This window comes from Electrophorus electricus, chromosome 1 (genome assembly GCF_013358815.1).
Source record: "Electrophorus electricus isolate fEleEle1 chromosome 1, fEleEle1.pri, whole genome shotgun sequence".
NCBI lineage: Eukaryota > Metazoa > Chordata > Actinopteri > Gymnotiformes > Gymnotidae > Electrophorus > Electrophorus electricus.
This window is the reverse complement of record NC_049535.1, coordinates 26,901,253-26,926,183: the sequence shown is the minus strand read 5'-3', so window position 1 is coordinate 26,926,183 and position 24,931 is coordinate 26,901,253. Positions and strand designations below refer to the sequence as shown.

At 42.4% G+C, this 24,931-nt stretch overlaps 1 protein-coding gene across 1 annotated transcript in view; it reads left to right on the top strand.

Annotated features, from left to right (window-relative positions):
* tbc1d16 (TBC1 domain family, member 16) overlaps positions 1-15,422 on the top strand; it is a 24,092-nt gene extending 8,670 nt beyond the window's left edge. Inside the window, exons 3-12 of the mRNA XM_027003409.2 lie at positions 1-339; positions 6,176-6,367; positions 7,214-7,361; positions 7,526-7,690; positions 8,036-8,184; positions 10,638-10,772; positions 11,058-11,244; positions 11,562-11,741; positions 12,929-13,075; positions 13,410-15,422. The exon at positions 1-339 is cut by the window's left edge and continues 79 nt beyond it. Coding sequence (XP_026859210.2) covers positions 1-339; positions 6,176-6,367; positions 7,214-7,361; positions 7,526-7,690; positions 8,036-8,184; positions 10,638-10,772; positions 11,058-11,244; positions 11,562-11,741; positions 12,929-13,075; positions 13,410-13,670 — 1,903 coding nt within the window. The 3' untranslated portion in view covers positions 13,671-15,422. The remainder of the gene's footprint in view (positions 340-6,175; positions 6,368-7,213; positions 7,362-7,525; positions 7,691-8,035; positions 8,185-10,637; positions 10,773-11,057; positions 11,245-11,561; positions 11,742-12,928; positions 13,076-13,409) is intronic.
* The last annotated feature ends 9,509 nt before the right edge of the window (positions 15,423-24,931 follow it).

The window sequence follows — 24,931 nt, the reverse complement described above, 5'->3', positions numbered from 1 at the left end:
CCAGCGGCAGGACGAAGAGGCGCTGCGCTACATCACGCCCGAAAGCTCACCCGTGCGCCGCCATGCACGCAGACGCAACCGCCTGCCAGCATCACGCCCACCGCCTGCTCCCGAGGAGGACGAAGACGAGGAAGGGCCAGACCAGGTGCTGCAACCGCCACCACCCCCGCAGCCTGATGACGGCGATGAGGGCTCGGGCGAGCTATCAGCCGACGAGGTGAGCCGTGACAGCACGCTGGGCTCTGACTCGGACACCTTCTCCTCGCCCTTCTGCCTGTCACCCGTCAGTGAGGCCCTGGGCGAAAGCAGCAGCTCTGTTTTCCTAGACAACGAGAGCAGGTGAGAGGTGGCAAAAAGGAGGCCCAGCAGGGCTCAGTACTGGGCTTGTTGGGTCACTGCTTGTGGTGTTTCTCACTGTCCAGGATGTGATTGTTTTTCTGCAGTGTTACGTGCCAGTAATTTGAATATGTGCTAAAGACTGTTATGTCTAGGCCTAATAATGGTGGTGAGTGACCCTAAGATATTAGTGTAGTCACTACAGTTATGTCATTAAGGAACAGTTGTATTATTGCAAGGCACTTTATATCCTTTACACTAAACTTCTGAATTTTTAGAAAGCTAAACAGAATAACAGAAACCTTACCAAGTACACATACATTTATAAGAAATTTGTCTTACTAAAATGTGTTTTTGCATAAAGTGATAATGCAGAATGCATAACAAGAAAGTAAAACAACAAATACCACACACAGTGCAGTGGTGCTTACATTGACCCTGCATCCACCTGATTCCTTTATGAATAATCTCTTTTTAAGAATGGCACATCAGCTTCTATCAAAAGTAAAAGACAGTAACATTGCTGGTGAAGCTCCAGCTTCTGTGGTTTGGTAGAACATTTGAAGCTTTGTGCTGGAGCAGCCCAGGACAGTAATTGCATGCAGTAACAGTAGCAGCCCAGATCTTATCCTTAATTCATGGTTATCCAGAAACATATCTTATATTTCTCAGGTGGGTCCTCTCTCTCACATCAGAGCTTCTTCAAGGCCTCTCACAGATGTGCCAGATGCACTGATCACCTGGCTTAGGGTTTGGGCAGACATTCTGAACATGCCATGCTGTGAACTATAATTCAAGCATTTCACAGGACCCCTCTGTGGTAATATGTGCACTTTTTGTTGACTGCAAAATGGAAATATGTTACATGTAAATATGTTTGGTCTAGTGTGGTTTCTAGTTGAGTTGTGAATTTTAAATGAAAACACAAATTTAATTAGACCTTTTTTGGACATGTTTCTTCGAATTCAGTATAATCGGAAACTAATCTTTTTCTTAAATGGAGATTTTATGGTGGGTGTATTTTTTTAAACTTCTGACAAGTCCATTTAAACAAAACAAGTTTTCATCTCTGGAGAAACAATCATGCTAAGCTTGCAGTTTGTTTGCATTCTTGCTTGCATTCTGTAATGCATCTCCTCAAGTGTTTTTCAACTAGGCCAGTGGATCAGTAGCTCTTAGCCTTATTTTTCTAGCTAAACTGCCTCGCTTGATTCCAAGGACAAGCTGAACTCGAACAGCTAAAATGCCAAGTTTCAGGTTAATACAGTGCTCATTTGTCAGACAGTTTAGTCCACCTAAATCTGAATAAATTCCATTATCTTGCATAAATTACATTATCATTGTGGATTTTTAAAAAAGGATATAAATGTTAGAAGTGTGCCATAGATTCAGAATGTCCACTAGATGGAGCTGTAGATAAGTCAAGACCTCAGTTGATCATGCTGGTTCTATGTCCTTCCAACAAATGTGCCACTTTTGAATGAGTGTGCCTTGCTCTAGTTGTCTACCCTGATAATGGCTGACTGATGTGGTTTAATGGGAGTACAGTAAATCGTACGGCAAAGTCATCACACACTCACTTATGATGCAAACTACAGCAGTGTCCACCGAAAAAGTTCTTGATCCCAGATCAGATCAGTTGTCACTTAAAAAAAAAAAAAAAAAAAGATTGCAGGCAAGTAGAACCCAATGTTATTAGAACTCCTAAATGACAGATACAGTTTTGTCTGCATTTTAGTAGTAAAATGCGTTCCATTTGGGACGGAATAGCATATGATTATATTCTGGTCATAGACCCTCAGGGTGAGGGACATCATGTCAGCATTCTTGTTCATTAATCACAAAACACATGCTAAAGTGTTTTCATTATTCAGTGCTACTAGTTTTTAACAATGTTTTTCAAACAAATATTGGGTTACTCTTAAGGAACATTCTAGACATGGTCAATCAGTCACTTCAACTGGGAATTTATCTGCAAAGTGATAACACAACTTTAACCAATCTATATTGGTTCTATTAAATCATAGTGCCACTTTTGATACAGTTGACCACAAGATACTACTTCACTGACTACGAAACTGTGGTATCTCCAGTTCTGTTCCAAATTGGTTCTAATCCTACCTGAGCAAGTATGAATATTATACTTATAAATTGTGCATCCAAGTGTCTTACTTTGTGGTATCCCCCAAGGTTTGATGCTGCGCCCGGCATTATTTAATTTCTTCATGCTCCTATTATTCAGGATAATTACAGTATAAATAAATACAGACAATACACACCTCTTATTGCCTAGGTCATTGAATGTGTAGAGGACCTCAAATTATGCATGTGTGCCATTTTTCCAGGTGTTAAGCAAAGACAAAAGCAGAATCCCTTGTTACTGTCAAAGTGTGCATCTAAAGTCCCTGTGGGTGTCAAATCTGTGTGGTATTTTCAACAGTGACCACAGCCTTATGCACCATATAAATAATGCTTTGAAAACTCTGTTCTGTCATATGAGAAATATATCTAAGGTGCATGACATGTAATGAGCATTTAGACACATGAGAATGAAGAGGCTTATTTTACCTCTTCTCAAATGTTGTCATGGTCTTGCTCCACTGTACCTCAGTGAATTTATTATTAATTATGTACCCAGAAGAGCTCTCAGATCTACCAAAAGTAGCGTGCTAGTCATACCCGCTACTCAATGAGTGGTGAGACAGCCTTTCTTTATGATGTCCCTTCCCAGTGACCCAAGGGCTCTTTTATGAGAAGGATTAAAACCCATCACTTCAGAATTACTTAATTAACCTGTAATTGACTTAATTACAGAATGACTTAACTAACCTGTAACTATTGCACTTATTTTATCTTTTCCATCCATCCATTGTATCTTTCCTTAAAGCACTCTGTAAACCTTGTTGGAGAAGTGCCATATAACTAAAGTTTATCATAATAATAATTAAAAAGAATATAATAACAATAATAATAATAATAATAACAACAACAACAACAACTAATAATAATAATAATAATAATTATTATTATTATTATTATTATTATTATTATTATTATTATTATTAAAGCTGGGTGGTGGTTGTGTTTCTAAAAGTGCGTGCCCTGGTATTTCAGATTTCCTCTCCTCTCAACCAGTGTTTGCTCTGCTCTCTTAGTGGAGACACCTTCCTGTTTGCTCCCATAGAACTGGGACGTTCCCCAGGGTAACTGTGCCAGACAGAGCCCCTCCTGGGTGTAACTGGAAGCTTTCAGTGTGAGTAGGTTTGGAGGGTGGGATTTCCCCAGGCTTCTCCCATAAAACAGTGTTGACTGGCTTTGCTGTAGGCATGTTGTTTGTTTAATGAACCTGGGTTTCCCTTAGAAAATGTTTAGTCCCAAACTGGGATTAACTGGTCTTAATCTGTGTGTTGGAAGATATGTCACAGAGTCCAGTGTTCCAGGGTCAGATTCTGATCCAGTTAACTGCTGTGGAAAAAAAAATGGCTATTTTCTTATTTCAGTGATTTGCAGCTCACCTGGTAAGATATAGTTTGTAAGTTTTGGTTGTTTTTTTTTTTAATAATTAAAACAAATAGATTTATTTGTGTAGTTTACCATTCATGTTGACTGCACCCTCAATATCAGCCTATCCTGAACTCCAGTTCTATCTCCACTGCATTTTGTTATACATAAGGGAAAAAGAGTATTGGAGCATCCTCAGTTCACATTTGTTTTGGTCTTGTAATGATCATGAGTTTCCACATGAGGGAGCCACAGAGGAGAAGATCACATTCCTGAGGGGCAAGAGCACTCCAAAGAGCTGCACTGTTTAGCAAATTGATGCCTTGGCAGAGACAGGCATCTGTTAGAGACTATTGGAGAAGAAGCACGAGACACCAGCACGTGCTCTCCTTTTGCCTGTCTAGGGTTGCATTCTGGCCACCTTGCTTTACTTTGAAGATTTCTCTCCCTGCTGGTTATTGCCCTCTGATGTTTTAACTGAAAATGAATCTAGCAAGACTTTCCTAGGGAAAGAGTAGCAATTTACATGCTTGTCTGAAGTTCTGATTGAATAATCTTAGTTATAACCTTGGATGAAACAAGTATCTCATGGCCTCTGTTTTTGACATTTTGTCATTTTTGTTTCATTCTCTGTCCCTCCCTAGAGCTTTCCCCTTTTTCCTGCTTGCCCCCCCCACCCCCTTGCTCTTTCTCTGTGTGTGTGTGTGTTTGTGTTTGTGTGTGTGTGTGTGTGCGTGTGTGTGTGCGTGTGTGTGTGTGTGCGCGCGTGTGTGCGTGCGTGTGCGCGCGTGTGTGTGTGTGCGAATAATTGTATTGCTGGATTCAGCCTCTCTTTGCCCTTTGATTTGACTCCATGTTCTCCTGGCTGTATCCCGGGCTCAGTGTCAGCTCTGTGGATTAAAGAAATGAGGAATGTTCCAGCCAGATGAACTCTCTGCTCTCTGGAACCAGCTCCATTGATGGCATTAGTGGGACTGGAACATATCACTTGTAATCACTCACTGTGTTTGTGTATGTGTGTGTGCGTGTATGAGTGTGCGCATGTCTATACACATGTAAGTATATGTAACGTGTACAGTGTGTGTGTGTGTATACAATTGGGTGTGTATGAGAGAGAGTTTTGTGAAGATGAAGACTAGAGAAGAGAAAAATACAGAGGTCAGAGAATTTTCAGCTCGCCAATTAAAGCATGGTTTTGTGCTTGGTGTGATGCCATTGTAATGTGTGAACTAGCTCATGCTTATAACAAGTGTGACTGTATGTACTGTTAATTCTCAGAAGGCTGTTCATATTTAGATGTGAAGCTGTGTATGATTTGAGAAGCAGTCCCTAAGAGAGAGGCTTCATTACAGCAGGGAGCTCCAGCTTCTAGACAGCCTGCCTGTTGTCATCCAGGCTTCTAGGTCCAAAGACAGAGACAGTAAGTAGAAAGGTGAAAGAGGAAGAGATACAAGTAGCCAGTAACATCAGTTTATGATACCAACAATGCAATCTGTAAAAACTTCAGTAACTTTTAAACCACATGGTGAAAGCTAAATGGCAAAACATATATATAGTGGATTATGACTTAGACCTCGCCCCTATTAGACCCCTAGATTGGTAATGGAACTGCCTTTTTCTGTTTTGACATCCTATGCATTAGAAAAAGTCATGAGTGTTCTTCTGGTGGTCATCTCAGCAGTGGGTGTCCTGTTGTGCCATACTCACTTGCTCTCGCTCAGCTCAGCCGCACCATATGGCTCTGTGTGCAACATTGTTTTGATTTTACACTCCCAGTGTCCTCTCAAAAACCGCAACAGCCATTAACCACTGGCCTGCCAGTTTGCTGGTGTGACAGGGACGTGTCTAGAGGTGCATTTGGCCTGTTAGACATGCTCGGTTAGAGCGAGTGAGAGGTCCTGGGGATCAGGTTACGGTGCGGGCAAAAACAAGCAGACTGAGAGGGAGAGACAGAGTGACTGGGGTGTGTGGTGGGGGGTGGCGAGAGAAAGAGACAGAGATGACAGGGGAAACTGGCTGGCAGACAGGCTGATTTGTGTCTCCGCTTTGCTCCTGCCAGCACAGTAACTTCCCCACATTCCTCTCATTCTCTGTCCCCTCCAATCATCCTGTGTCCACACATGCACTCACACGCGCGCACACACCCACATTAATCCCAAACTTCACACTGCACTGCGAACCCAGCTGTGGAACAGATTAATCTTTGTAAGTGATTTTTGTCAGTTATTTTAGGATTTGCCTTGCAATATACTATAGTATACTGTAAATAATTTTTCAAAGGTCTGTCGTTCTCTGACTAATTATTAGTGAGAGTATAAAATTGTTGGCTCATTTCCAGGGAGATGGGTGATGAGTCCATGACCCACTCTGCAAGCTCTGCCTCCAGCTTGGACAGCCATGCCCCCTCTGAAAGCAGCCAATCACAGGGTGCACGATGTGAGGAGCAGCAAAAGGTTCTGGCTCTAGAGCAGTTGTGTGGAGTGTTCAGAGTGGACCTGGGTCATATGAGGTCCTTACGACTATTCTTCAGGTATGAGGCTATAGCAGTGCAAGCACAAGAAAACTAAGCCCTGTCACTGATTTAATTTAAGTTGACTGCTATATTCTCACAGCCATTTTGTATATTTCCCAGGACATCTTATCTAATGTATTCACAGCAGGTGCTGTTAATTAACTGTTGAAGCTATGGTATGAGACTCGGTCTGTCATCCATCTGCCAATTTAGCCAGTGAGGGCTTTTTTGAAAAATATGAGATAATCGCATGAAATTAGCTCTTCAGCTTCTGTTAATCCTCCTGAGGAATTTCTGTTAGGGATCGTCACCCATGATTGCCACATTGTCACCACTGTGTGTTTTTACATGTGACTGAGTCCCTGTGGCTTCACACTTATAGCAACCAAATATTTACTAACTGTGGTATCACCTTGGTCCATTGGTGACACCTGCTGTCACTTCAGTCATCAGCTGACATGATAACTCTACTAGGTATCAGCACTGAAGTGCCAACAATCACAGGGCACAATTTTGGGTATGCAAGGCACAATTCTTGGAGGCTCCTGATTTCTTTAACAAATTTGGTGTCCAGGCTGCCTACAATGTACACTGTGTAAAAGGTAGATTCATTCTTATATTTGTGATACATAGTTACCTAGAGCCTATTTTATAAGCGTGATAACTATTTCATTAGTCATTTATGATGGCTGACAATATGACTCCCTCCCCCCATTTTGCTAGAAAAGGAAACGCCACCAAACCACAATCATGTCACAAAACAAATACTGGTTGCAGCTTTTGCTGCATAATTTACAGTCTGTTGTCAATTAAATGCTAACTGCTAGCTGGTGTACTATCTGGGATGCCCTGCTTGTCCTGCAGTGATGAGGCCTGCACCAGCGGTCAGCTGGTCATCGCCAGTAGGGAGAGTCAGTATAAGATCCTGCACTTCCACCATGCCGGCTTGGATAAATTAGCCGAGGTCTTCCAACAGTGGAAGTGTTGCCGGGAGACGCAACTCAAAGACCAGGTGAGGACGAATGCTGGTAGAAAAAAAAAAGGAAAACCAACACCACCACCCCCCCCCCGCCCCAAAAAAACAAAACAAAAAAAACCCAGAACACACCACCATTGCTGCTGCATAAGGCCTTCCAGAGAGGTGTCTCACACTGACAGTCTTGATGCCTAACACAGGTGGCGGACGAAAAGTCATGCATGCAGTTCTCTATCCGCCGGCCCACCCTGCCCTCCACAGAGACGCACCCGGAGGAGCGGCTGTACCGCAGGCTGGAAGTCAGCTCCTGGCTCCGCCATCTGAACCACAGTGGCCAGGTGGAGGAGGAGTACAAGCTCAGGAAGGTGAGGCAGACATCTTTGATTTCCATTTGAGTTCATATGAAAGAAAATGTCAACTGATCATCTAAACGGAGAGTAAAGCACCTCGTCCTGCTGTAAACAGACAGGCTTGCCATTAATTTTGTTGAAATTGGTTAAGTGCAAAAGATGAATTGCATCTAATATCAGACAGTGCTAAATCACCAATATTGCAGACTCAGTGTCCAGTCCATACTCTTCAGTTAGTTGTCTGGGCCAGGGGTTCCCAACACCATTACTGGAGATCCACCAATCTGCAGAATTTACTTCCCAGTTACTCTGGAAACAAAGTCCTCAGCCTAACAAAACTAGATCTCCTTGTTGTTCCAGGCGATCTTTTTCGGAGGCATTGACCCATCCATCCGAGGGGAGGTGTGGCCCTTCCTGCTGCACTATTACAGCTATGACTCCACCTCTGAGGAGCGTGAGGCTTGGAGGATCCAGAAGCGCAGCGAGTACCAAGAGACCCAGCAGAGGAGGTAAGCGGCTCCGGCATGTCTGGCAGCACTGACCCAGCTGCACTCATAGTGCACACACTGTCTGTGCCCCCTGTAGGACTGAAACCACCAAAGCCAGCGACAATGTTCATATCTACCTCCACTTCCTCTGTTGTGGTATCTGACAAAGATGGATAGTTAGGTTCAGTAAAAATCTTTTACTTCCAGCCAACTGGCTTTGCTAAGTACCTCAAGTCAGTAGATAGATTGAATTAGTGAAATGAACTGGATGATGCATAACCATGCCTTTTATGTTCTGAACCTGAACCGTTACAGCTGTGGCATATTGACTAAAGACATTTTATGCTAAAGACATTTTATGTGCATGTTTATCTGTTAGAAACATAATCTTTTATAAACTGTTTATATATATATATATATATATATATATATATAGATATAGATATAGATAGATAGATAGATAGATAGATAGATCTATATATATCTATATCTATCTATCTATCTGTGTGTGTGTGTGTGTGTGTGTGTGTGTGTGTATAAAGATGATTACTATAGTTCGACAATACAATTAAAGTGAGGTGACCTTAACGTAGAATTGATCTCCGCACCTTCTTCAGCTTAACCAAGAATTCACAGTACATGAATACTTTAAAGTTGAGGTTCCAACAACTTGTTGTTTGTTGTCTCATTAGTGAGCTTCTGTCAAAGCTCACTACTGAAAAATTGGTCAAGGAAAACTATTGGGGCCAGCTAGCACTATGTAACAGGCTATTAATCTAACACAGATTCTCTTTGATATTTATTAACTTTTTTTGGTGAATGTATTCCTTTAGGTTTCCTCATTCTATTGTTAATGTGTGAAATACTGTAGGCAGAATGTGCCATCACTGCCAGCGTCACAGTCATCTGACAGCATTTGATCATTATGGCGTGTGTTAAAGATGCGCAATATAGAATCCTTTCACAGGCTGTCTTAACACCCGTGGTGAGTCTCAGTGGACCCACCTAGCAGAGACAGCATGATCCAAGCCACTACCAATCAATAAACACATGTGCAACAACGCACCCGGTGTGAATTAATGGGTCCCCACGGAATTGAGCATGTCATAACTGATTAAGGCATCGTCTGCCCATCGATACAACAGGCATTACAGACTCTGTGTGTGTTGGCTTGCTTAATGAAGCTTAGGTGTTTGTAGCTATATAAATCTATAAAGAACTACATTGCACATATTTTTTTTTTTTATCAAGTTCGCTATAGTTTTGTAGTTTGTATTGTTTTAAGTAAAATCACCATGTGAATAAGCTCAATACAATATTCCTCTTATTAATTAGACCATAATGTTACCAGCTTGACAATTGTGAAGAGTTATAACCTGAGTGAGCATTGTTTGCATTGTGTGTACCTTCAGACAAACAGAAATACATATGACACATAAACACAACGCTGTTATGTGGAAGTTATGGAATGGTGTAGAACAGAACCTGACTGATGGGATGCCGTAGCAGTCATGGAAGGCATTTCATTTATTTGACTGGGACCAATAAGCATATCTTTTGCTTTGCTTTCAGATGGATGTACTTGATAAAATCAAACCCATAAACCTCTGGAATATTCTACCTGACATGGGGTCTTGGTGTGTTCAGAACAATGTGAAATACATCATACTGGCCACATTTAGTTTGAGGTCCTACAGTATTAGCCTGTTTCTGGAATTTGTTTGAAGTCGGCAGTCTTCATTCCACTGAGTTCCCCTCTGGGACCATGTTGATGTTATGATGTTCAAATTATAAGGGTCAGCAATTAAAATGTCACAGATGTGCCTTTATGTACACATTTTCTTTAGTATGTACATTGTATAGTTTTTTAGGATGTACAACTACAGTTTTATCTACATGTTTGTGTGGTGTAGTTGAAAAAAGGTACACGGTAATGCTGATGTATGTTATTGTTCCATGTTGTTCAGATGTGCAGCCAAAGTCCTTGGAGACAGGAATGGAGGGAGACGGAGGGAGGGAGAAGCATGGGGAGAGAGAAATAGAGAAAGAGAAAGAATTAGAGGGTGGAAGAGAGAGAGAGACAGAGAGTATGAGGGAGAGTGAGAAGGGAAGGGGTGGAGGGGCTGTCTGGGGAATAGCTCACACAAACATAGGCTCTGAAACAGTGGTGTGAAGTTGCATCAGGTCTGGTGTTGCTTCATGCAAAACAAACAGTGTTAATTAAATCCCACCTGCTTGGTGCAAGTGCAAGGCTTCGAGGCCTTTGGCTACAAGGCATCCTACACATCAGTGAATGGTGTGGACATAATGATGAAAATGTAACGGCAAAACTGGACTACGGGGCCCCAGGCAGCTTTTAGGAGTTACTGAATAAAACTGAACAAAACACTTTTAAATGAACTCATTTGTCAAATGAGTGCACTGGATTGAAGTTTGCCTTCGATTTTCATTTCTGATCTCTTTTCACCTCCCAGGTTGTCAATGAGTCCTGAGGAACACAGTGAGTTCTGGCGGAAGGTGCAGTTCACTGTAGATAAGGACGTGGTGCGGACTGACAGGAGCAACGTGTTCTTCAGAGGAGAGAACAACCCTAACGTGGAGATCATGAGGTCAGAGCCTCACCCTTTCTCCCTCTATCTTCACACCCCCACCCACTATTAAATTGAAGACTCTCTTAATTATTCTAATTATTGCAATGGAGCTAACCCTCTATTGCCATGGCAGATATGTTTAATTCTGTCTGTAAACTGAGGCACTTGGGCTGAGCTCTTTCTTCACGGCATACTTTCACGCATGCATGAAAGCCTGTGCTCTCTCATACCAGACCATACTGCATGCATGCACGTCTCTACAGCACTGTAGAATGTGCCCGTCTGTCCTGCTCTTCTGTCCAGACGCATCCTGCTGAACTATGCTGTGTTCAACCCGGGCATGGGCTACTGCCAGGGCATGTCGGACCTGGTGGCTCCGCTGCTGACCGAGATTCAGGACGAGAGCGACACATTTTGGTGTTTTGTGGGCCTTATGGAGAACACCATCTTCATCAGCTCCCCCAGGGACGAGGACATGGAGCGGCAGCTGGTGAGACCTCCAAATCCTCTCTCACAGAACTGGGGAATGGTGATGGAGGACCCGTGGGCATGGTGGGGGTTGGGGAAGAAGTGTGGGGGGTTAGTAGGGGTGCTGTTTAGCAGCAGCCTGATTTCACATGGGCTCGTTTTGGAAGCAGTCAATCAACTTACATGGGAATATTTAAGTATTAAATAACAATTAGGAATTGGAGAGTAGATGTGTTTAGTCATCAAGGAAAAACTCTCCTTTCTCCATTTTTCTCTATATCTTACTGTTTCTCTCTCTCTCTCTCTCTCCCTCCTCCCTCTCTCCTCCCCTCGTTGTAGATGTATCTGCGGGAGCTCCTTCGCCTCATGCTGCCTCGCTTCCACCAGCACCTGACGGGTCTGGGTGAGGATGGCCTGCAGCTGCTCTTCTGCCACCGCTGGGTCCTGCTCTGTTTCAAGCGTGAGTTCCCCGACACCGAGGCCCTGCGCATGTGGGAGGCTTGCTGGGCCCACTACCAGGTAGGCTGTGCTGCCACAGCTTCGCTGGCCTTCTGCTACACGCCGCTTCTCACCAATGGCATGCCAGAGCAGGACCATCATGATCCGTTGAAATGGAAAAAATGTTAAAATTGTTAAGTATATACATTAATAATAATAATAATGATAATGATAATATGGCCACTTTTTGTAGAAATGTAGCCTTCTGCGTTTTGAAGTCAAATTGTTTATCCCACAGGGAGGGGTAAAGAACCTTGAAGCAAAAAATCCAGAATTCTGTCTTGCCAAATGAATTCTTTTTAACTTTAATGCCATTTTCCTTGAAGGTTAGGACAAGACCCTCTGCACTGTGTTTTCAATAATATTTGCTACTTTGTTCCTAAGGAATAATTAAGTGTTTCAGTGAGTTGGTCCAAGTAGAGCCTTTTTGATGACTGTTTGATGATATGGGTTTGGCCCACAGAAATTGCACTTCCCTTTGTACATTCAAGAGAAGTTTAATTCCCCCCACCACATACAGAGACACATACCCTGTTAGACCAAATATATATTTCTTCTGTTTCCATTCTCAATTTATTTTCTGCTTTCTCTGTTGATAATGTGCATTTTAAGGTTATGGTCAAATGTGACCCATCATTTTGAACAATAACATTAAGGACCTTCTGTTTGTAACTTATGAATATTCATTTTTCAAATTTGTCCTTTATATCCTAGAATTGGTTTTAGTTTGTTTATATCAGTTTAGTCTCATACTTGTTGCATTGTGGCTCCAAATCCACCAGGAAAAAATAATCAGTTTGATTGTTATTTAAGTGTTGCACTCTAAACATCAGTATATAAGCATAGGGATGTTTGGGTGCATCACTCTTACTTTAATAACCATTTTAGCTGAACCTGTGAATAAGCTTAGATGTCAGGCTAATCGAGAATGGCATTATCATATATTGACATAGCAATAATTAGGTGATACTGGGAAACTAAGCAGTTTGTCCTGTCCCCCCCCCCCCCCCCCCCCCCATTTACTCATTTACATGCTTTTTTCCCCTCTATTTTTGATTTAAACCTTTTTATGTGACTACTTGTTGATTGGTTGTAGGCACTCAGGCTGTTTAACATTAGATTATAGCAAAATATTTTTGCTCAGGTTTTTTTTGTCTGTGTGATTGGTTGTTGGTGTGCGTGTGTGTGTGTTTGTTTGTTTATGACAGACGGATTACTTCCACCTATTTCTGTGTGTGGCCATCATTGTGCTGTATGGTGATGATGTTACAGAGCAACAGCTTGCAACAGATCAGATGCTGCTGCATTTTAGTAACCTCTCCATGCACATGAATGGAGAACTGGTGCTGAGGAAGGTACCATAATACACACACACACAAACACACTCAACTGTGATGCAGGTGGCAGAAATTTCCTTTAATTTATTGATCAAGGATATTTTACAGTACAGATCTTTAGCATTGAGGCATTAAAGTAATCACACACTTCCACAGTAGTCTAAATGATTTGTTGTATCAGAAATGAGACCATGTGGGCTTTGTTTGCATCTAGAGACCTTCCAGAGTTTCATCAGTGCCATCTCTAAGTGTTACATTCTAAACAACCAACAGTTAAACAAAACAGAATTTTTTCCTATTACTCTGTAAATACATTTCATTTCTCTCAGCTGTCGTCTTGTCTGTTTGCTAGGCTCGAAGTCTGCTCTATCAGTTCCGACTGCTTCCCAGGATCCCTTGCAGTTTGCATGACCTGTGTAAGCTGTGTGGGCCCGGGATGTGGGACAGCCGTTACATCCCTGCCATAGAATGTTCCGGAGAGCACCCTGACTCTCAGAGCTGCCCCTATGGAGGCACTGCAACCCCACAACCCCCACCCTCGCCTAGCCAGACAAATGAGGGCAAGCGAGGATCTAAGACACGGGACATCTTTAACTTCCGCAAACAGTCCTGACTGCAGCTACGTTCAAGAACTACATTACCCACAAGGCCTAGCCCCAGAGGTACCATTCACCCAGTGCTTTGGTGAATGCTGCGAGCTACAGACCTCAGTGTAATTGTTAGTTAAATAAGGGATATTTTCTGTCTAATATATGGAATACTGCCTAAGCTGAAATCACATAAATATGACATTTTTGCCATGTCATGATTTGAAGGAGAGTTCTTTTCTCTCTTCTAAAAGGTGAGTGGGAAAAGACGATCATGCTGTGTTAAGTGTTTATTAGATGACAGGATTCTGGAAAGGACTGGCAACCCATCTGGAGGCACAGAAGGATTGGTTTACAGAATGTCATCAATAATACACATTACAGTCCAATCATATAAGCAAGGATTGTAATCTTCTCTCTTTCTTTTTGATGAATCTAATATATTTGTACTCTTTCTAATACCCTTTTAACTTTTTTTTAGACTGTGCGCTAACATCAGTGAGTGTGTATTGTGGGCGAAAGACAGCAACTGTGTTTTTGGAGTTTAATTTGTTATTTAGTTATACTGCTGGATCAGACATATTCTGCTGCATTAATGGTCTTAAACCTACTTTAATCCAGACAATTGGTGAAGCACAAGGGGAAGAGGCTCTAGACCCTATCAGTCAGTACGGGAGATTCTGTCAGATTAGAGTTTGACAATAGTGCTTTCTCGATCCAGATCTCACCATATATTGGCATAAATTGGAACAGACTATAGATTACATAGAATGGGATGCTATATGTTATCAAAGCAATATATATCTGAATTTGTTTTACTCATGTAGTCATTTAAACATTGTGCAAGGAAAAAAACAGCAATACTTCTTTTGTCTATGTATGCTTTTGCATGGTATATTTTTCTTTATTACTAGCCAATCACATTGTAATCATTGTTTGAAGGTAAACACAAAGGAGATGAAAGTGAGGAGGCCATACACGTTTAGTGGCACTTTCCTGTCCAAACATAAACACTGTATGGGCAGGATGCAGAGACGGCTCCTTCTCTGCTAAACACACGACTGTGGCAGAAGGTCTTAATCCCCTTCGTAATGCCTCCCCACGGTGCAGGGGCAAAGACGGCTCTAGTCCCAACCCTAGTGGGAGCTGCCTAGAATTAGTGAGTCTGGGGACAGCCATGGGATGGGGAGGGGGTGTGGAGCTGAACAGGCTTGCGTGCGGTTGCATTAGCCATGGCGTGGCATCGGAGAGGCAGCGTGCTGAAGATAGTCCTGGCCTTAAAGGGTCCCCAGGGCCTGTTTGAGAGCAGTGAGGAGTGCAGCTATCTGCAAATTGCTGTTAAAAGGTAGCATTAGTCTGTGGGAGCTAAGCTGGGCCTCTCCACATGCAGCCTCCATAAATGACATGCATTATGGACCCTTTCTTAACCATTAGGCATTTGGACAGCTTTCTCAAATACCCAGCGAGCATTGAGGCTTGGGTGGCTATCGGAGAAGGGCAAAGGGATGTTGACATGTTTGGAGAAATAATTGGAAAATGGGCAATGAGGGCTTTGTGTGTGTGTGTGTGTGTGTGTGTGTGTGTGTTCATCTTGACTGTGAGCTTGTAAGCCACTTTATATTTCCCATGTTCCTCTGAATCCTTATTGCTTGTTTGTATGTTAGGTTTTGCTTCTTATTACCATATTATTAACATCTAAGCAGCTACCTTTCACCTTGAGTGTGTCCTTTAAGATACAGGGTATTATTCAGACATTCAGAAAGCTGTGTGTGTGTGTGTGTGTGTGTGTGTGTGTGTGTGTGTGTGTGTGTGTGTGTGTGTGTGTGTGTGTGTGTGTGTGTGTGTGTGTCTGTTTTCCAAAAAAATCATGCCTCAGTTCTTATCAGGACCTGTTTCTAGTAGTGTCTGCCAGGTGTTTACTGATGTTTTTATCCTAACAATCAGGTCTATCTAGAATGACAACTTTGCCAGCTGGTCTGTCTTGTACTTGGAAACATTGTCAAATGCGCTTCTAATTTGCCATGAGGCTTGCTTCCAAGCAAGAGAGGCATGGTTAACCCTATCCATTTACTAATTATTGTCAGACTTGACAATTCCCTGGTATTTGTTTTACACACATTGTTAGAAGCTAGAGTAATTATTTCTTTCAAAGTACACGCACGCACACACATAGGCATGCAAACACACACACACACACGCGCACACACACTTCCTGCCTGCTTTGAAAACCTAAGTTGCTTGAGTTCACATTAAACTGCCAAATGTGTACATCTGCTGAGTGGTGAAATGTCATCTAGATATGTAGACACTTGAGCTACCCACCAAGCCTGGTCTGTTCTCTTTGCTCTTTGCACAATTCCAGAAGACTGTAGCTGCCTCTGTTCTTGTTATAACTGTATTGCAGCAGCTCTGATGGAGATAGTCCTCAGGGATCCTGTGTACCATGTGTGATCAGAACTGTAGTTGCTTCTGGTTGTTCTGCTGTGTCTAAGTCAGTGACATTTTAGGCAAGCAAACATTAAGGGATGCTAAAAGCCTAAGCAGACACAAAATCAGCACGTCACATCAAGCCACCATGGCTTGTATTCCTGAGGATATGACTCCTCTCATCTGCTAAAACAGGGATATCTGAGATAATCATTTTTATTTTGCTGCTACACAAATGCACATGCTGTTCACAAAAAAGCAATTATCAGAATCACATAGCGAAAAGGGTAACGGTGTGTTTTATGTGGTGCTGTAGCTGTTATTGTGTCAGAGGGCAGAGGAATATGATGACGGGATTACCCGAATTTCCCCTTGTGCATTAATGTGGTTCAACCGTAAGGTCTTCATCACGCATAGTAGTTAAAAACATTCATGTAAACCCCTTGAAGATATACATCTCAAAAGCATTTGAAATGTTGCAAAAGCACTGCTGTGTGTGTGTGTGTGTGTGTGTGTGTTTGCATGCCTAAGCATATATCTTTCAGCTTGTTTCTTTATTAACTTTACATTTGCTCACCATGTGCAGCCCCTTTTGTTTGCATTTGTCACAGAACATACAATACATCTCCCTCTCCCTGTCTGTAAAACTCTTTAATGCTTCTCTCTCTCTCTCTCTCTCTCTCTCTCTCTCTCTCTCTCTCTCACTCTCTCTCTCTCGCTCTTTCTGCCTCCTTCTTCTCTTTGAGTGGCAGTGCATGGCCCTTGTGAGCCCTTGCCGACGACACTGCATCAGCCTGCTGCGCTATTGGCCCTAATTATCAATTACAGGGGCCAGGCGGCCACACCTGCTTCAGGCTGAGGTGCTAATAAGCCAGAGCCATTCAGAGCAGGCCTGCGGTGTGTGTCAGCAGGGCTGAGCACCCCTCTCCACTGAGCTGCTAATGGCTCCTCCTGTCACAGTCCGAGCGAGTAATCAGTGCACGCCAGGGACAGGTCATGCATTCCTCATTTACAGGCCTTTCCCCACCGCCTGATGCTTTGGCCTGGTGGCGTGTTGCATCGTTATATATGTTCCGGGGTGTTTGTAAATGGGGAGATGGGGGGGAGTGGCCCCAGTTCCTTGACCGTGCTGCGACCTGGTTCATTAAACGTAAGGCAGAAAAGTAGAGGTAAAGCAGGCTGGAAAGGCAACATGCCTGGGCCATAATTGCTGGCACTGCACAAAAGCGAGCCTTTCATTGGCATTTTGAAAGAGAGAGTTGTGTTTTGATTGGGTGTCACAACGCCTGTAATTCCAGGTCCAGGTTTAGCCACTTGCACTATAAAGGAGTGTCATGATTCTCCGACCTGAGTCGTTCCTCTCCACCTGCATAAATGACCTCAGATATGATTTTCTAGCTCATGACAGCTTGAGGGCAACAACATTAAGCTCCGTACTATATCCGATGTCTGCTTCCAAAAGCAAAACCTCAGCCATGTTTACCGACGTATCTTGTCTCAATACATTTGTATATCAAAATAACCCTGATGTATCCTGAATTTACTCATCATGAAACCTCAACCACATCCTCTGTTCATCTGTAAAGTTCTTATGGAAATTGATTGCCCATATTTACAGAGAACAGAGATAATTAGGTGTTTGAAGAGTGCTGGATTGCTATTTTTACATGTGAGCACCGTTTACTTACTGTTCTATACACAATCCTCAAGCACTTGCTGCTGTTTTCAGCAATCAGGGTTTGAGACTAAAGTGGAATGTTTGTGTTGAAGTGTTTTGCAAGAACAGCTTTAAATACTCCTTGTAACCACAGAAATGTAGCTTTGCTCCTCGTGATATGAAGGAGAACAAACACCTCTGAACATTTTAAACATGATTTATGTAAAATAGCCACAAAAGCATTATAATTTTGTAAGTTGTGATATGATGCTAATATATTTCACTGATACATTTAATATTACAGCAATGTTATTTCGCAGAAGCAAGTCTTACTTTTTTTTTTTTCTTTACTAGATGCAGGGTTTGATGTCTCTAGATGATGAAAGGACAGCTCGTAACCCCATTCTGTTTATGGGAATAGAATAGTTGCAGTATCAGAGCCACTTTTAATGCACGCCATGCAAGTGCCCCCCTCCCTTTTATGCTTTCATCTGTTTTGTTCTTTCAAAACAAATATAGAATATAAGTGGAAAAGAGGCATTTCACATTCTCTCAGTCTCTCTACTTCCACTACAGGAAACATGAGTTAGAAAGTACTGAGACATACCATTTATAGTGTGTGTGCGCTTGAAGATATCAAGTTAGGCTATATAAAATGATATGATGAAGCAGAAACGTTCATTGAGTTCTGCATTACCATTTCAGTAAAGAATGTTACATTATGGTCTGGTGTTCCTAGAGACATGCTATGCTAAAATTAATATTAAGTGAAGGAATTCCCTTTAACAGTCCCATGTAGCCAAAAGTTAACCTCACTTTAATATGTGCCTGGAAAGTTGGACCTATATGACACGTGTCCTGATGCCCGAATCTGTCTCTGAATCTGAATGTTATGAGTGAGTTATAAAATGGATTAAAACTTGTGTGTAAGGATCTCACAGGTCAGTTATGAACTGTATAAGGTATAATATATTTATTTTTCTAAGATCTATAAAGAAAATCACTCAAGAAATTAACAAAATCATTTGAAACAGATGAAAATTGCATTTGAGAGCACTGGTGGCATCATTCATATGTGTATTGTGTAACATGCGTTTTTTTGGTTTGGTTTTTGGCATCTTCCATTTCCCCCTGCTGTACGAGCTGTTTCTTCACAAGTCTTACAGTATTCAGTAAAAGGTACAATAGGTTACATGAGCGGTTATCCTCCACAGTCATAACCCAAAGTATAATCATTCCTGTTTACATTGACCACTTAGAATGGTGCACGACAAATAGCTACAATTCTACTGTATTATGTCACACGTGTCTGGGTATACATCTGACAATTTTATTGCAGAAGTGGCTCATGATGGTGCCATTGCTATATTTCAATGTCACACAAACGGTTATTAAGAGTTTTATACCGTTTGAACCACATTCTGTAAAGTATTATGATTTTGCAAATAAAAGAATTAATTATGCATATAAGAATGTGCCTCTACTAATCTCATGAAAGTCATTAACCTGTAGATTAATTGCCTGTTTTGAAAATCAAATGGTCTGCATAAACAATAACCCTATTATAGAATGAGGATGCTAGAGGATCACAAGGCCAAGGGCACCTTCTGGTTTGTGCTAAATTGCTCAAGCTCATTTTTCTAAGCAACCGAGTGTTGCAGGTGTCAAGAAGAAGCTGAGAAAAGGTCAGGAAGGTGTGGAAAGGTTTGGGTGTGGGGACAAAGGGTGTGTGCACATGTACGTATATACGTATACAAATTCAGGAAGTTTCAGACACGTTTCTTTCTCCCAAGCATCCGTTATTGCATAACTCCATTTTAAGCATACCTGAACGTAACTAATTGTTTGAATACAAATTACAGCACATATTATAATTCTGAAAAATTACACCACAGATTATAATTCTGATAAATGCAATGTTGGTGTCTTTATTGTTGATTCTTTCAGATACCTGTGCAATTGTGCAGACATTTTCAAACTCCTTATAATACAGATCGTGACCATGTAATCATTTTAAGATCCATTTTTTGTTGTATAAAATAAAATTGATGGAAATGTGCAGGATATTTTGGAGCCTATTTTATCAGACACTTAATAACAAGGCTGTAGCGATCTTTGCAACTTTCAAAGGGTTAAACCACCTGCGCGAGAACGATTCCCTAGGCTCTTTGAAGGTGGGACAAATGATGACGCAGACAAAAGCCTGATGTGCTGTAGGTTCACTGATAAACAAGGAGGAAAACAACATGATGGTCCATCAATATCAGTAAAATTAAGTGCCCGCAAATTAAACTGAGGTACGTCGCTTTTTCAAACAGAATATTTATGTCTCCCTATATATATTTTTATGAAGATGGAAAAATACACAAATTAGTTAATGATTATATAAAAAATACATGGTGGTCAAGTTACATGAAATTCTAAGACCTCCTAAATGGTAATCATCATAGCCTTGAAGTTCTGAAGCATTACTAATCCCCTAAAAACTTGCAAGGTTTTCTGATGACAACTCTATTCGGCTTTTGGGAACTGTGTTGGCATCACCTCATATCTTGCCCCTGACATTGCATATCACTGACATATAGATTAATCATTCCCACCACACCAGACAGTTTGGACATAATGATGCCTATTTAACACCCCTGAGAAGCTCTTGCTCTTGACTTGTGTAAATATTATATCTTTTATAGGTGTCACTTTTTGCTGAATCATTCAATCACTGCGTAGAGAAGCTATTTATTTCTATAGAAAAATGGAGTTTGGGGTTTCAACGAGTTAATCTAAGATTCTACTGAAAAGTGAATGACTTATTCTCCAAAATTTCAAAAGTTCTACCGCAGTCTCAACATTACCTCGAGCGCAGCCAGCGCAAGGAAGCCCTGAGTTTAGCCCTGTGACTGTTTGACCCAGATGGTGCTGACCGATGTGAGGCCAGATGAGGAGATTTGGTGTCACTTCATTAAGTCAGAGCTAGCCACATGCTGCTGGCCCAATATCAGAGCAAGCCAGAGAGAGCTGTCATTCTGGGCAGCAGCTGTGTGAGATCAGGCATGAGTCACCACAGGGAGCTCCCTCTGAATGCTTAATCCCAGATTATTTTCACAGCCTCGCAGACCTGGATCAGGGGCTGAAAGTGCACAGTCAGCTCTCTTTCCCTAGCTCCCGAGATTATTGTGGCATGGTTGATCTTGGAGGACCTCACTGGATGAGCCTGTATGCACACTAGAGACACAGACATGCATTCAGTTGGACTGATGTGGTTGGATGTGGTGACATCATGCTTTGTTTAAACAAAAAAGACAGTGGAGAGTTTACTTCCAAGTCTGCTTTAAGATGACACAGTTTTTACATTTGTTTCATGTTCAAAGTACCTAACAAAGGCCTATATGGAAGTTTAATAACTCATAGCTTCCAGAACTGGCTATAGTTATGTATTGTGATATGAGTCTGCATTAAAACTGTAGTGACATCTATATGTTGTGTTTCATTGTCATTAGACACCGCCAGAGTGTTTTTAGTGAAACATTTGCTAAGACGACCGGCATCCAATAGCTATTTTATGCTTCTATATGTCTAAGTAAAAAATACATTCCTGTACAGTTTGACTCATTCAAAAGAATGTCTCATGGAGGGGCCAATTTCTGAGAACTTATGAATTTCAATAAGATGGAATAAAGCCCCACAAGTGAATGAGCTAACATGATCTCTAAGCCAGGGGAAATTTCCCAGCGGTCCTGCAGCGCGACTACCAGCAGGCCATTTCCTTGGCGATGGTTACCAGGGAGTTTGTTCCGTAAGTCCCTGGCCAAGTCTCACATCGGGTCCAACAGCAAGTAAACAAGGAGCTAGCATGTGATGCAGTCAGAAAAGCAAGGGGAAAAAAATCTTGTGGAACCCGCTAGTCTGCTGATCCAATCAATAGGGACAGTCTGATTGTGGTATGTTACTGTCTCTGGTGTGGTGCTTGCTGCTGGATGCTTGTACATTGTTAGTGTAGCTCCTTAAAAAAACACTCAAATGCTACATCATTACATGGCTTTGGAACCAAAATGCATATTTTAAAAAACCTGTAAATTCTTGATTTGTATTTTGATATTTATACCAGCATATGTACATTTAATAAAACTGCTAATAAAACATGCAAAATTCATGTTCTGTGTATTAATTCATAATATGTGTAGTGCACAAGGTCAGGCACAGGGATACTTAGGTTACTTATTGATTGATCTGGTGGGCTGAAATTCACAGTTCAACACAAAAGATGTACAGATACATCATTGGGGCACAACATGTTTAGCTTTGTTACAAATTATAATATTACTTTTCTAAATATGAGTATAAGCCAGTATAACAAACTGTTCAGTGATCTTCTACAGTATCACAGGACCAATCTACTAATAAGGTGGCCCCTCTGTGACATTTTTACCATAATGTCAGATAGTTCTGGGTCTTGACTCATCAAGCATACTTCTCCCTCCATCTGACAGGTATGATAGTACCTGTACATAGTCAGCTATGAAAAACACGACTTGCAAAATCAAAAAGGAAAACTTAGGTTTTACTTTTAAGGTAGGTGCTTTCTATCCACCACTGATATGTAGATATTTCAGCTGTGCAGATCTCCAAATATGGTTTATCTGCCTGTGTATCTCTAGGCTGTAGAATAGAGTGAGGTAGCCTAAAGCACACAGGATGCAGGGCTCTTGCCGCCTCTCCATGCTGTTTGGTTTTCAGAGTCTCTCTCTCGCTTGCTGTCACGCGGACACACCCACATGCATGTGTATGTCTACACACTGACTAATTTAAGGAGCTGGTGTCTAGAGGTCTGACCATCAGGTGGAAATTTTCCACTGGTTTTTAATTCCCTTTGCTAGTACAACAAACCCAAGCTCCACCCACCAAGGGGAATGTGTTTACTAAATGATTTATTAATGCTTCCCTCAAGGTTAGTGCTGCAGACATTGGTGCTCCAAATAAACCTCCAAATAAAACCTCCAAATAAAATCTGCAGTGATAAGATACTGGTGATTTTGGGCCAAACTGATTTCTGTGTGTGTGTGTGTGTGTGTGTGTGTGTGTGTGTGTGTGTGTGTGTGTGTGTATGTGGATAGACAGGACCTGCATTTGTGCATGTGAGTGGGTATCTGTCAAATAATGTTACTTAAGGTGTTTTGTGTGAGTGAGTGTGTGAGTGTGTGTGCCAGTGGTGATGCAGTGACAGGCCTAACACTCAGTCATGCCAGCGCTCACAGCAGGGGGTTTCCGCAGTCATTAGAGCTGCTCACAGGGAATCCTTTCAGTAGGAAAAACCAGGGTTTCACTGATCTTCTCTCTCTCTCTCGCTCTCTTTCTTTTTCTGTGCGTCTCTCCCTCTGTGTGTCCTCTGTTTCTCTCTCTCACTCTCTACCTGACTGAAACAACTGGGTCTTACCCGCAGTGTTTTGTCTTTTGTCCTTCCACAAATATCTCCCTTTATTCTGAAGCTCTCATGGACTGGCCCTGAAGAGAGGCACTCTGAGTACTGTTATGATGCAGAATGGTGAGGCTTCTCTCACATTCCAGAATGAGAATACAGTACAGATAAAGCCATAGTCGGCTCATCACCAGGGGAGCGTGTGTGTGTGCTTGAGTGCAAGGCAAGCGTGGCTTAATGGTGAGTGTATTTAGTCACGCTCTACAGAAAACAGGATTAAGGAAAGAATCTTGAGAGGGAACAAGTGTGTGTCACTAAGTGTTTATCTTCAGTCCGTCTTCACGACCTGATCGCTGCAGTGGGGAACTGAGGTAACTGCCGCACCATGAGACATGTGCTACCCCAGCTGAGCAGGCAGAGACAGCCTGCCCCGCCTGCTAACAGGCTTGTTTGTGTGCCTGAGCCGGTTGGCCTGTGTGTCAGCCAGCATGTTCGTGCATCTTTAAGAGGTCTGCTTGCATCAGCGCATGTGTTTGAATGTGCTCTGCATGCACAATGTGCATTCCTGCCCGTTTATCTACTATGTAAGAGTCTAGGAACTCCTTCTGCCCCGGTTCTTGCAGACAGCACCGTCCGCGTCAAGCCCGGCAGGGCTGAAGCTGAAGTTGTGAAGCTGCCTGGCCCCACTGCAGTCCATCCCTCTCCCTTACTTTCTCCCTGTCAGTGGTGCGACTACTAAAAGCCTCTTTGTGTTCTTTCTGCCCTTCCCTCGGCCCCCGGCAACAAAGAGGCGGGTGTGCCACTGCCTCTGCCCTTCAGTGCACGTGGCTAGAGACGCGTGTGAGGCCTCGCTACACCGTCCGCCTTGCCTTGTTCTCTCAGGCGCTCCCTCTCTGGTTCTCTCTCCCTTTCGTCTCTCTCTCTTTCTCTCTCTGTGAGGGCGATCCTTTTCTCTCCTTGCTATGGCATCTGGAGCCAAGCTGTCAGCCAGGTGCAGTAAGGTGGACTTGTGTGTGGGCTGAATAATGGGCACAGACAGCCCGTGGAACTGCTGTTACGCTGGGAAAAGAGCTGCTCACTTATCAAGCTGGGGGCCAAGCATGGGTACACTTCATGCATCCACATTGCTGCCTCAATTAGAGCGCTGCCTTGCACTTGCAAATGTGAAATTCCTGTATGACACAGTGCTACACAAACATTAGTGGCAGAGGGACTAAGGCAATCTGAGCCACTAGGCCTTAAGATCAGTCCTCAGTAAGTTGGCTTGGAGCTCTTTAGACACTGTTTCATATTGAGGTATCAGTAAAGTATAGCCATAACCATTGCAGCAGGCAATACCATAGCTGTGTTACTCAAGGTTGGAAGTGAGTGTTTACATGGTTTAAAAAGCTTGGATTTGCTGTACCTTCAGACCCCTCAACAGACTAAACTCTAAGCTCCCCAGCTCGAGGCTGCTGTTTGCTAATTTCCCAGTTATCATCAAGTTGTATGAAGCAATGAAAAATCAATCAGAGAAAGCAAACTTGTCTGTGTGAGGTGTTTTCATATGTGTGCACATTTATCCAATATTTAACATTCCAAGACTGCTCATACCACTACTCTGCCCCAGTATTTGCAGACAGAAAGATCTGCCTCCATAGCTCATGCAGTCCCGACAGGCTCTCTTGAAAATACTCTGCCTTCCACACATCAGCTAGCAGCCCCTAAACATGGGGGAGAAAGTGGCTGGCTAGCTGAAGCCTGTTTAAATCAAGCCAGCGTGACTATTGTTGAAGCTCTTGTACTACAGG